Genomic DNA, 14,479 nt, shown 5'->3' on the forward strand with positions numbered 1-14,479 from the left:
GAATCATACATATAATTACACAACTTAGTCTACAGCTTGAGTTAGAATCACTGATGACAAAATGCTGATCTATGAACAGCAAATTTAACTGAACAGATTGCATAGAGTTGGGGCTTCCAAATTATTGTCATGAGAAGTGTGTGACTAACAGTATTGTTGATTTCACGCTAGGACATTGTGGCCTAGAAATAATGCCTAGCTTTGTCCCAAGCATTTTGTTCAACCTAACATACAAACAGTAATAAACCTCAGCGTCTTCTGAAAAATGAATCTTTGAAACATTTAAGAATACAAGCAACAAAATTAGCTAGTATCAGACTTTGGTTTATTGTAAAATTTAGCAAAGTTTATCTTGTAATCCCTGACCCCTTGCTCTGAAAACAGAAGCAAAAACATAATTATTGCTTATTCTTTTCCCCCTACCTTATTTGTGCCACTGTGAAAGAAGGGAGAAAAATCGCTGTAATAAATAAAAATAGAGACATAAGAGAGACAAAGATAAATCAGTCCAGGTGAGAAATACTAGGAGCAACAGAAATACCATCAAGCCGTTCAAAATAAGCTTCTTTTTAAAAGGTTGTCATATTTTAAAAAATCACACCAAAAATATAGCAGCGGAGAAGAAGGATAAATACAAGTTAATTGCACACCAATCCCATGCAAAAAACTGGGTCATTAGCCAAAGCAGTAGTATTCAGAATCCAATTTGGGACGCTTGTGCAGTGCGTGTGCGTCCCCTACGACTGAGTTGTCACTGAACTGGTCCAAGTCTGACGGGGTCTGATGGCCTGGGACGTCATCTGCCAAAGTGTCCAGGTAGCTCCCCACGGAGATGCCATCCAGCCCGTCGCTGCCATCATGGAGGCTGTTGTAGCTGCCATATAAGGAGGTGCTCTGACTCTCCAGTAAGCTGCACAGGCTGCCGCTGAGACTGCTGCCTCGGCTGGTGATGGTGGCTTTCTCTTCAATCATCCACTTGATGGACTCAATGCTCTCATTGATGAGGAGCAACTGGCGCATGAGCCTGCCGTCTGTGGCTCTGAGGTTAACCTACGGAGGACAGGGAGAGAGGAGAGACCTGCCGGTTATACGATGTTCTTGAAAGACCCGAAAGGCATTTAAATTCTGTCTTCTGCAGTCCGTGATTTTAAATTCATAGAATAAAATACCAGTTCACTTGAGTGCAGGATCTTTTTGAAAACTGCTGACCAATGGTAGGAGTCTTAATCAAAGAACTCACTTCCTGTCAGCCCCAATCAGGCTCCAAAAGCACAAAAAAAAACTCCAACTGCATCCCTGACCCTAACCAAGCTGCCTGGAAATACCTATTGAATGTCAGATTCTGTCAAGAAACTTATTCTCTCTCTGGCCAGATTAATAGTTTATCCATGTTAATTGAGACTATGTGTGTGGATATTGAGAGGTGGGGAGAAGAGGAATGTGTATAAATTAAGGAATCATCATCGTCATTGCAGCAGCTCCTATTTTTTGAGTGATGTTGTGGCAAGCACCATTACAAAACCTCAACACTCATTATATTATAACAGTAACCCTGTGCCATAGGTATTATTATTTTTATCCCCATCTTATAGATGAAGAAACTGAAATCTACAAAAAAGAAAGTTAAGAGTACAGAAAAGGTCTGTACTTTTTATGACTATATTGACAAATATATAATGCTGAATAATGCTTTTATTTTTAAGAAGAACCAAAGTGTTTTAATATTCCCTGAATCCAAAAGTGTGCTGATACACAAGGCCAATCCACTCTACACAATGGATGTACAGATGTTTTCTGTAGATCTGATTATTTGCTTCAAATTTGTCAAGGGCAGTCCCAATCAAAATTGGATATGAGACTCAGGGAAGGTTCTAGAACTCCCCAAAGGGCTTTCTAGGTGTATAGTCTTTTTGATGGTTTTAAGTTACTTCAGAGAAATCTGTCTTCTCAGCCACAAAGCAGAATTTCTTTGTAGGCCCTACAGTTCAATGGGAATATATGTTAACATCAAGGGTGTGGTGGTTCTGGGGAAGGTGGGGAAAGGGAGGCTGCAAGAAGTCTCATGAGAGCCCTTGTTCTTGTTGGAACTGAAGAAATAAGGCTCCTACAAAAATGCCAGGGCCTGGATGGGGAGGCAGAGACAAATTTGGCCACCAGAGGGCCTAGTCACACTCATTATGGTTTGAAAGGGATTCCAGTTTTTTCTGTTGGGGTCTTTAACCCAAGAGGCTGGACTTTGCTAATTCTCTCTTTAAGACCCAGGACTAATTCAGATTTGTGGGTTTCTAGAATTCTCAAAGGCACTCAGTCGTGAGTGACTCAAGCCATAAGGGAGAAAGAAGCCTATTGTCTTCAAATGTATGCATTCATATTGTAAAAATATTTCCTGGGTAGGAGTTAATCTATAACTGAAGGGGAACTTTGGATTGAGTGAATATGATAGACAGATATTGGGACAGATGGAATTTCTACAGTGACTTCAAAGATGTAAGGTTATAGGTTGAAATGTGTGTGTGCATGTATATGCACACATATACGTATGTATGTATAAATATAAAGAGCATGAAGTACAGTTTAAAAACCCTTAATTTTGCTAGGATATTAAATAAAGTAACTTGGGTGACTACCTTATCTTCTCTGAGAAATGCACCAAAAATGCATAGGGGGTCAGCAATGAAAATCATTTCTCTCTGAGGTATTCATGAGCAGAACTTAGTAAGTCTTGAGATGCTTTTCTATTTGTGGTGCTGTCTCAATGACCTTGCAGTAATGTTGTGTAGGGGAAGGATGTTTTTTGGCAGTCTTCATATTCAAATACTCCCCATACTCCGTGAGTCATCAAGATACTGTTCAAATTACAAGCGATACAACAAATATTTACAGATCATCCACAATTTGCTTACATCCACTGAGGAGCCTAGAAAATAAATAGGAGCCAAAGTCTTACAAAATTCTTCAGTTAGGCATCTGTAGCTGATAAAACTTGCTGTGCCCAGTGTAGGCATGGTGCAATATAAGTGTGACCATTTCCCGACAGCCCCGCAAATGAACCACAGCTGCATTTGTTCACGTGCCCACGCTGTCCTGTGAAAATGTTCCCGCGTGTGCCCAGCTCTGGGCGTGTTCACTGTTACTCCCCTCACTTGAAATACTCTCTTGTTCTCCAGATCCTCCCCATTCTTGAAGTCCTACTTCTTCCATCAAGCACCACTTGCTGATTCTAGCCTCTTCTGCTGGCCTGCTTAACCTCTACGTCCTTTTAGTTTGTATCTAACAGTATACCTTAATTTTTTACACTTACGTTGCTACCTATTATTGTGTCTTCTCACTGGTTCTTCAGGTAAGCTTTCAGTTCCTTAAAGAAGCCATGTCTTACATTTCGTCCATCTCTTAAGGTCTGTCTTATGCATGGATTGCTTTTTTTTTTGGAAATAGTCATAATTTTAGGATCTGAGAAAGTTCAGCTCTTGAGACAATAATAATACACATTCCCAGCAACTGTGTCAACTGGGGGTTAAAACATACTTAGGATAGTTTTTTCCAGCAGTTTTTGTCTGAGCTACACAGTGGCTGCATCACATAAAAATTGTTCAGTTTTGTTGAGCAATATGAATGAGAGGGGAGTAGACGCTGAAGTGACAAAAGCTTCCTTTGACCATGAATGATTTATTTAAATAAAAAAAAAATTCTTTTCTTCTGAAAGCAAACATTCACAGGCCATTGAACCACTGTTAGGGGAAAAATGACGAAAGCAAGTCACTTAGAACGTGTTGATCTGGCTGATAATTACAGATTACAGACTTAACTGTGTCTAACCCTGTGTCCTCCTGGGGAGAGAGTAAACAGCTTCCCACCGTGGGAGCCCTGGGCCATCTGATTCACACGGCTTCCTGCCCATTACCTGGCGCTCCAGGCCACTTCACACTGCTTTCTCCTGGAACTAAGGTGCGATTATGCTACTGCTGATGAACCTTCAAAGTAGGAACAATTCACCACAAGACTAAATCACAGTGTGGCTTCTGTCTCCAATAGCTGCCCTGCCTTTCCTCACTGTTACTATGTCAGCCCTTAGGAAGTCTGGCCATCCATTAAAAAGACAGTAGACTTGCCCCTTGGGCAGAAATATGTGTGGTTTTCTCACTTGAGGTCATATAAGATCCCAGGGCTTTACTCTGAGGATATTGGGAGTTGGGAGGCACTCCTCATTGTCTGAGGTTAAGTGACCCCTCCTTGGAGAGCCCCTTCCTGATCAATCATGGTATCCAATCCCCATGCTTAGTTGTACACAACATTTCTATGTTTTTATGTTCCCTCATAATACTTATGACTAGTGGAAATCATCCTGCTTATTATTTTTACTTATTATTTTCTGTATCCCACATGAGCTTGTAAACATCACAGTGAAGGGGACTTGGTCTGTCCTGTTCACCACTCTGTGCCCAAGACCTACAAGAGTGCTTGACACATAGTAGGTATACAATTAGTATTTGTCCAAGGGCTGAATGATGGCTTCAGGTTGAACCATCTGTCAGGAATGCCCCTCCCTTGGGTTTTGCTGTGATATGATACTTGAAGGGAAAGAATAAGGTAACTTCAGGAAAGAGCTTTGCAACACTGAAGCAAATCCAGTATGAAATCCCATTCCCATTCATTCACAGAATTCAAACACTGAATAACTGGGGCAAGGTTATTCCTAGCTTAAATGTACAGATCACAAGATAGTATCTCTGAAAGGAAGTGGACTTCATGGGGTGAATCACACTCCAAACATTACTCTGTTTGTTCCAAGGTAATAACTGATACTAGCACAGCGCAGTTGTTCTGTGAACACTTGGTGAAAAAAGTTAAAGGGAACAAACAAATAGGACATTACCAAAAAAATTTTTTTTGTAAGGTTTTCATTCATTGATCCAAACAGATGTCAATGTCCTTTCCTCTTTTCCTCTTCACTTGTCCACTCTGGCCATTACAGTTATTGCAATGCACTCCATCTTTGTACTTCATAAGTCTCTCATGCTTTAGGATGTAGCCTAACAGGTCTCTCAACTCTAGACTGAATGAAGCCTGAAATTTCATGTCATTTTTGAACAAGCAATGAACTGGATCTAGGGTAGAAATTGAAATGGGGGGTCTTGAAAGAGCAAATATTCTTTTTTTTTTTTTATTGGAGTCAAATCGCTTTACAATGTTCTGTTAGTTTCTGCTGTACAGTGAAGTGAATCAGCTATATGTATACCTATATCCCCTCCCTCTTGGGCCTCCCTCCCATCCACCACCCCATCCCACCCATCTAAGTCATCACAGAGCACAGAGCAGAGCTCCCTGTGCTATATAGCAGGTTCCCACTGCTATCTATTTTACACATGGTAGTGTACTTATGTCAAACCTAATCTCCCAATTCGTCCCACCCTCCCCTTACCCCTCTGTGTCCACATGTCCGTTCTCTACATCTATGTCTCTATTCCTGCCCTACAAATAGGTTCATCTGTACCATTTTTCTAGATTCCACATTTATGCGTTAGTATACGATATTTGTTTTTCTCTTTCTGGCTTACTTTACTCTGTATGACAGACTCGAGGTCCATCCACATCTCTACAAATGACCCAATTTCATTCCTTTTTATGGCTGAGTAATATTCCATTGTACATATGTACCACATCTTCTTTATCCATTCATCTATCGTTGGACATTTAGGTTGCTTCCATGTCCTGGCTATTGTAAATAGTGCTGCAATGAACATTGGGGTACATGTGTCCTTCTGAGTTATGGTTTTCTCAGGGTATATGCCCAGTAGTGGGAATGCTGGGTCATATGGTAGTTCTATTTTTAGTTTTTTAAGGAACCTCCATACTGTTCTCCATAGTGGCTGTATCAATTTACATTCCCACCAACAGTGCAAGAGGATTCCCTTTTCTCCACACCCTCTCCAGCATTTATTGTTTGTAGATTTTGTGATGATGGCCATTCTGACCGGTGTAAGGTGATACCTCATTGTAGTTTTGATTTTCATTTCTCTGATAATTAGTGATGTTGAGCATCTTTTCATGTGCCTCTTGGCCATCTGTATGTCTTTGGTGAAATGTCTATTTAGGTCTTTTTAATTGGGTTGTTCGTTTTTTTGATATTCAGGTCCATGAGCTGTTTGTATATTTTGGAGATTAATCCTTTGTCTGCTGCTTTGTTTGCAAATATTTTCTCCCATTCTGAGGGTTGTTTTTTCATCTTGTTTATGGTTTCCTTTGCTGTGCAAAAGCTTTTAAGTTTCATTAGGACCCATTTGTTTATTTTTGTTTTTATTTCCATTACTCTAGGAGGTGGGTCAGAAAAGATCTTGCAAATATTCTTAATAACAAACTTTTCCAGACCTATGTTTTTGTCCAGACTATCATTTTAATACCACAAGAATACAAAGGCTATGAATTAGCTCAGTGGAATCCAAGAAAGAGAGGAAGTGGTCACATTTTCATTTAATCAGGGAGTTGCCAACTAAGTTGACTTCTTTGGTGATGGTGTGAGGAACACAGGACAGGGCTCTGGCCTGCCACTGCCACCGTCTACCTGTTGACCTTTGGGCAAGGTGGCTTGGCATATACAACTAACGTATACATGAAGAAGAATCCTGGGGGTTTATTCTGAGCTCCAGTGAGCCACAGGATCCAGTGAAGGTAGGAAAGCAGTCTGTGAAAAAGACTAATTTCTGCCCAATAATGAAGATTTAATTCAACTGAGGAATCCACCTATCACTTTTGTCTGCTTTTTATATTGAGGTTTCATTGAAAATGTTATTTGCTAAGAAGATTCTGTAGATCAGATTGTCTCAGGATTACCCTTCATTCTAACATAGTCTCTGATTGTTTGTCATTCCTGTGGCCTTTTGATTACAAAATTGTTTCCACTACTAGAGAATCATGCAAGCTCTACAGGAGACAGACCAATCAATTTGCTGCTCCATCTCCGGCAAATTACTTAGCTAGTAAAAAACTCATGGCTGAAGTTTGAGCTCTCTGTGAATTTTAATCACCTTATCAGAAATTGTGTGGTAATAGTAATTTTAGCTCTTGCCATTTGAGTTTCACTAAAAATCGTATTTGCGTCTACTCCAAGATAAACATACATATCATCTTTAATAGGTCTATATATTAACTGAAATGTGCGCATGAGCTGCTGGATGGATCTGCCAAATAGGGACATTGCTCACTCCACCTTGTCATCATGCAGGCTTGCACAGCGCCGTGTGTTCATCTCTCTCACAAAGCTCTCCTGCACCATTTTTATCCTTTTATTTATGGGAATTGACTAATCAGATAAAAGCAAGCCATCTCCCAGTTATAAATCCCTACTATAAAATCCACAGTATCCATGACCCAAATCCCAAATGTCCAGAAAGCTGTTATATGAATTAGAAGGCTACTTTGCAAGCAAGTTCATAATCATGCACATGAAGAAAGGAAAATAAATAAGATTTACCTTTCAATGTGATGCCCTAATCCTAGTGTCTAAGTAGAAGAAACCAATCAGCATTTTTTCAAATTTGTAGTTAGTGGGAGGCCTCTTTTCTAGCCATATTTATTTCTAAATATACAAAAAAAAAAAAAAAAAGTCAAAAGCATCTATGTGTACTCATTTAAAGAGCTACTGTAAAGGTGCTTAGAATATTGTTTTTCCAGTAGTTTATCCCAGTTTATCTGGATGTTCCCTTTATATAACCTCCTCGTGTCTAAATTTGCTCCCTCTTCAAATTTGCCAAATCCTCATCCTCAGTTTGATGAATACAGAAGATTTTCTGCCTACTCATCCTTGAAATTTCCAGCAGTTTTATTAATAGCTTTAATTCTAAAGCACTCCTCTAACTGTTCTCTCAGAGGACCCATAAGGATATCGCCGTCTCTTTACAGTCTGAGAAGACACTCTACAATATTTGCACCCATCGCTTTTGGTTTAGAATGCTTTAGGAGAAGAGCCTGTAGCATTTACAGGTCAGTGTTATTCTGCCAAAGCTTTCCTCTGCTTTCTTAGCCAGTTCAAAGTTTACAACAGAATTTGTTTTGAATTGGGCAACAAAGGATTCCATTTTTACATCAGTCGGCTTTGTCTTCCTCCATTTGAGTTGTTTTTATGTGGAATTGAACATTAACTAAAACAGTTCACTTTTTTCTTAAAACCTCACAGAAGAGTAATTTCCCCAAAGACTAAATTACTACATAAAAACACTATCATCAGCACAGCTGACCGATTGATGTTGTTCTGATAAATTAGAATGCTGCATCTGGTTTATTTGAAAGGGGCACATGTGACTCCCCTGAATCTTGAACAGAAATTCCTGCCACCAGGCCTGCTCATGAGATCTGTATAGTGTCTGCTGGTGAGTCCTCTGATTACCAAAGTAAGACAGAGAGCTTTTCAGCCTTATTCGGTCAGGTTTTAGGTCCAGTTGATACTTAGATGCCTATGACGTCAATTCCTTTTCCATATCCTAGTACAGTGAAAATTGTTTTCCTGAGAGCTTTTAATATGTATATGCAAAGTGTAATTTTGGCTAATGTAAGAGACTGTAAATCACCTGAGCTGAAATTCATCTGGAATGATGTCACTAAAACATGGACTCCCCACATTTGTAGCAGAACACGGACCAGCCAAGAAGTGTTTCCACTAACTTATAATAAATGTTCTCTCTGCATGTGCATTTTTTAAATTTAGAACTTAAAATGATATTTTTACATGGAAGACTAGGATATGGTAATGTACCCCTCCGTGATTTGTAGTGGCCATGTTTCCCTTGGGAGGGAAGGAGGCAGGGTGGTGTGCTGGTAGATGTTGAATAATTGGCTCCCTGGCAAAACCATGCACACACGTACACACACACAAACATGCATACATGCATGTAGTAGAAACTGTTCTGATACAAAAGGGGTGTAGCACACTCTTCACAAATAACACTAAAATATACAGTACCTTTCATTATAAATTCCATATACTGTAACTAATTGATTCTCAGAGACTGCTTTTGTTCATTTTCGTTGAATTCTTGTATGTACAGCAACTTGGGGTTTCAGTTTCAACCATAATTTGACACACAGAATTGATCCCAATCCACTAACTCTTTTCTAAATAATTTTTCATCCTTAAATCTGATACGTGATCTGTTGTTAAAGTATTTTTCACCCTAGTACAAATTATATTCATTAAACTGAAGCCTGTTTCAGCCTTAGCGCGGGTTACGTCTGAACTTTACTGGTTTGTCAGTGATGGGAGCAATTTTGCTGAACTGGATAATAGTTTTTGACTGCATGAAGAGTATTTACCAATTTTTTTTTGTGCTCTTGATAATGTAATAGCTAAGGACATGACACTCTTTTAAGCTGAATCTGTAGTATTAACATTTCCCTGTCTTGAGGACAATCAACAAAATTAAGTCAAGTTCTGATTTATAGCATTTTCCAATTTCTGTGCTGTAAATACTCCTGTCATGGCCAGTTTCAAGCTACCAATGTGATGTCACTAAACAGGGTTGGTAAGAGATCCTTAGTAGCACAGCATTATGTAGTGTGAAAACCCTGTAGATACAACAAATGTTTTAAATAACCTAAAAAAAAAAATTAATCGTAAAATGTAGAAAATAATTACAAAGTGATGATTTTGAGTATTTGTTACCTTTGTTTTTTCATATAAATTATTAATTTGTAGGTTTATATACATGCTTTAAGTTTTAATTGTGACTGTGGTTAAAAACTAGTATATAAAACTCCTAAAAACTTAACAAACATCTCCCACACCCCAGTAGGAGTCGGCTCCAGTCTACCACTGAAGGTATAGAATAGAGGCTTTCCCTAGTCTACTGCGCTTGTGATAAGTAGATTAGAGATTTTCATTTTTCCCCTTAGGCCATTTTTTAATAGAGGATTAAAAGCTCAATGGAATTTTATCTTTTCCCCTAAGAAGAATTTGAGGGAGATATAAAATATTTATACCAAAGTTACTAGTGTTTTTTTATGGAAAGGTTTCAAATACTGAATGTAGATTGTTCTTTAAGCATCATTGAGATATAAAATGTATTTGGAAAGGGAATAATCAAGATGTCTAAAACTCACTTAATATTTGCATTTCTATATTATAATTTCTAAAATATGCTGTGAACTTCTCTATCTTGGTAAACAGAAGGAAGTAGACCCAAGCAGAATTAAGTAGTAAGAGGTCGCCACCATAAACAGAGTATTTCTAATTCAGAATTATTCAGCAATGCACTTAGGGGCTGTTGAGGGAATAGGACATTAGTCCTTTTTTCCCATGGTCCTGAACGTCCCTCCTTGTACAAATGCTCAATCTTCTCTTTCAGTAATTACTGGATATTGACATTAGATCTGTTTGGCACAGTCCTTTTGCTCCCTTTCTCTTCCTCAGTCCCTCAACTCTTTCTAATCTGCTCTCTGCAGCCCAGTAGTCCTACAGGAACCCTACATTGTTTCCTATTTGTTGAGTATGAGAGAACTGAGTTGCAAGGAAAATTAATCTTTGCAATTGTTAGAAAGTAACATTAACCAGTGAGTAAAATTAAGTGAGGAAGCAGCCTCTGCAACAGAATAAAGCACATGGCCCTTGCTTCTTAGAGCAGTGCTTCTTGACATATGGATCACCTTGGAATCTTGTTAAAATTCAGATTCTCCTCACTAGTTCTGTGATCCTGCATTTCTAACAAGTTCCCAGTGGATGCCAATACAGGTGGACAGCCTCTAAGATATCTCCCAATAAACCCCCTCTCTCCTGGGATCTACATCCTTGTGTAGTTCCTTGCCCTTGAGTGCAGACTGGACCTATGGACTAGTTTCTCAGGAATAGAATATGGCAAAGATGATGGGATGTCACTTCTGAGAAAAGGTTACAAAAAGACTGTGCTTTCTGTCTTGGGTATACTCTCCCACTTGCTTTGAGGAGAGCCATCTGCCAGGCTGTGAACTGTCCTATTGTGAGATCTCCATGATAAGGAACTGATATCTCAGGACAGCAGCTAGCAAGGCGCTAGGCCTGCCAAGTGCTACTGGCTATGTGAGTGAGCTTGGAAGCAGATGATCACTGAATAGAGCCTTGAAGTGACAGCAGCCCCAACTGACGTGCTGATTGCAGACTTGGAAGAGACCCTAATCCAGAGTCACTCAGTTTATCCGTGCCCAGACTTCTGACTCATAGAAGCTGTGAGATAACACGTTTGTTGTTTACCTTGTTAAGTTTTGGAGTATTTGTTATGCAGTGGGGATAGCTAATACACCAATGCTGTTGGTATATGGGCTATACTATGAGTAGCAAGGATCTAGATGTCTTTCTACTTGTGGATAATTTTGGATGATAGGTGCTGGACCACCATGTCTCTGGAATGCTACACTATTGATACATTGTTTTATAGTTTGAAAAGGTAAAAAATTGAGTAAGTAGTTAAATGTTTATTGATAGAGACAAGAAACGTTCAAGGGACTCAAGGTCTTCATTGAGGCACCATCTGCATCTCCCATAGGACCACCTTTCTTCTCCCTAAGAAAAGATGGTTTATTACCCTCAAGGAGAAATGACAAATGATATCTCTGGTATTTAGTGACACAGATGATGCTTTCAATAGATATCACTTATAAATAATACTCCCTATAATTTGATGGTCATAAAATGGAGGGTATAAGATAATAAATGTAAATAATAACATTCAGATATAGTTTAAGAAATTAGAATACACTAAGATTAACTATACTAATATCTTTGAATTTCCAATATTGACAAATTCACTAAATTACACTCTTGCTTTTCAAAATTCTTCATTTAATTCGAAGAATTCACTTTAATTTGGCCTCACTAGGGGAAAGGAAGGAGGAGATTAGGTTAAGGATAAAACCTGTATTTATTGAGTGCCTCCTATGAGCCAGACTTTGTATTTCATATATTAACCCAGTTTCTTTAGAAAGGGCCTTCTGTAGAATGGTCCTTTTGCATAGGAAATGTAACTGAGGCACTGGCATTTTTTAAGAACCATTCATGTTTTTACTTAATGTTGATAATTTGGTAATATTTGGAATATTTCACTTTATGATGAAGATTAGTTTTCTTTTCTTTTTCATATGATGCCTAAACACTGACTAAATATTTTCATTTGGGAAAATTTGGGCAGGGCTCTCCAGATGACACAAGTTGGAGCAGTGATCTCACACCCTGAAGAGTGGCCAGTGAGAAACACCTGCCGTATTCCAACATTCACTGATCATACACTGACTTTTTTTATCTAGTGATTTTGTCTCATTTAAAAAAAAAACAAACAAACAGCTTTAGGAATATTAATAAACATATCTGCCATTTATTAACTGCTACTTATATGCCATGCCTTAAATATTAACTTATCTAATACATTTAACGTCATTATCACAACAAATCTGTGAAGCTGATTATTATTCTCATTGTGGTTCCAATCTGACATATAAAGAGCTTGGAAGTTATCACTCCTATCTTCCCAACAAGAAAGAAACTTAAACTGAAAATCGACAACTTTTCTTAGATCCCTCAGAGACTTGAGGTCACAGGGTAAACTGCTGCCCCCAGGAGACAAAGAGGTGGATACAGAGGATCGTAGCTTCCTGAAAACAGATGCCCAGAATCAGAAGGCCCATCTGGAGCCAATTATCAGTAGAAAGACTTAAAGTTGTTAATTGATGAGTGCTGGAGATTCAGTGTGGACTAGCTTGAGAGTTAAAAACTTCACAGGGAGCCCCACACTTTCATGAGTTTTACCTCCTGCAGCCCCACCAGGTTCTCACTATCCTCGATGTTGCTGGAACAGACAGGGGGAACGTGAGCACTCCCAAATATGCCCAGAGCTCTCTGTTCTCCTTCACAAGGCCTGCTGTCGAGGGAAACTGTTTTACCAGAGCCTCACTGACTGGGGTTTTACCAAAGCCTAACTAACCTGGGGGAAGGGAAATGCCCAACTCAGGCTCACGAAAAGACTGAGACCTAATCATGGACTACAGAATGCCTCTCTTTCCCTACACCTAACATCGCATTGATAGGGTTCCTGCATAAGAAAAGGGATTACAGCTAAAAGTACTACAGGCCTCAGGCTCTATTTGAGGAGTCTCTAGGAAAACCCAAAGACAACAGAATAGACATAAAAAAGATCCTAGAGGAAATATTATTCTCTGATACCTACAGCTACAGCATACAGTAAACACAATCTAACTCCTAGTCAGATAAATATAAAACCTCACATCAAAGACCTGTTTATCCCAGTTCCTTTTATATCATATACAGCTTTCAGCCAGGAATTATAAGACATGCTAAAAAGCAAAAAAGTCTGAAGAGACAGAGCAAGCATCAGAACCAGACTCAGATATGGCACACATTTTGGAATTCTTAAACTGGGAATTTAAAATAACTATGATTAATATGCTAAGGGATCTAATGAAGAAAGTAGGCAACATGCAAGGACAGGTGGGTAATGTGAGCAGAGAGATAATTTGCAGAAAGGATCAAAAGGAAATGCTATAAATCAAAAACACTAAAATATAAATGAAGAATGCTTTTGGTGAGTGTATCAGTAGACTGCACACAGCCAAGGAAAGATCAGTGAGCTCAAGTTTAAATGTCTCTTCAGTGATGTGCTGGAGCATAACCTAAGAGGCCTACCAAAGCATAATTTAACTATCTAAGGGGAGATACCTTTGTGTGACCCATAATTTACTACTAATTTGGCCCAGATTTATGAAGTTGTAAGTTGACTTGTAGATTTGTGTTTGGAAGACATGAAAATGATTTCTGTCCAGTGAAAAAAAAATAAATCTCCAAGTTATGGTTTTATTGTCCTGCTCGACATTAAACAGTTTTGTCTCTAACCAGATTATTTCATATGTCTTTCCTGAGAAAATATATAAACTATTCCTCTCTTTTGGACCAGCTATATCATCTTGATGCTTCTCTCATTAAATGAGCTAAATAAATCTTCAACACGTGCTCCCTCTGTTTGTACGAGAGCCATGTTTCCAACTACTTAATAATTACACTTTGATAGGGTTGGAGGTTGCCATCAAGATGCCTAGTGTGCTCACCTACTGGAACTAGTTAAACAGAGTTGCCCGGGAAGTGGCCTCTGGAGTGAAATCACAAATAGCAATTGAACTTTATCTTCTCTGACTCTCAGTTTTCTTCTGACTTGGTGCTTTTTACTCTGGTTTGTTTGCTCTGTTGTTATTGTTTTGGATTTTTGGCTAATAGTTTTGCTTAACTTACTGTTTAGGTAATATCCACTTCCACAACTGGGTACTGAACTCTCCTGTATAAAAAACATGTGTGAAACAGCCAATTCCAGGGACTTGTGTACTGAACCCCTAGGCCACTCAAGGTCATATAATCTATAAATTATTCCCAATTTGGGGTAGCTCTAATTGGCAATCTGGTTTCATGATGTGTTCACTTGGAGATCTCTATTAGGATGATGGGAATCTATTCTCTGTT

The 14,479-nt window shown here is 38.8% G+C and overlaps 1 protein-coding gene across 1 annotated transcript in view; it reads right to left on the minus strand.

Annotated features, from left to right (window-relative positions):
* Positions 1–308: 308 nt before the first annotated feature.
* The window catches only part of LURAP1L (leucine rich adaptor protein 1 like), a 46,868-nt gene continuing 32,697 nt past the window's right edge, over positions 309–14,479 (minus strand). The window contains exon 2 of the mRNA XM_059926420.1: positions 309–1,050. Coding sequence (XP_059782403.1) covers positions 676–1,050 — 375 coding nt within the window. The 3' untranslated portion in view covers positions 309–675. The remainder of the gene's footprint in view (positions 1,051–14,479) is intronic.

Source organism: Balaenoptera ricei, chromosome 6 (genome assembly GCF_028023285.1).
Source record: "Balaenoptera ricei isolate mBalRic1 chromosome 6, mBalRic1.hap2, whole genome shotgun sequence".
In the NCBI taxonomy this organism is placed as follows: Eukaryota; Metazoa; Chordata; class Mammalia; order Artiodactyla; family Balaenopteridae; genus Balaenoptera; species Balaenoptera ricei.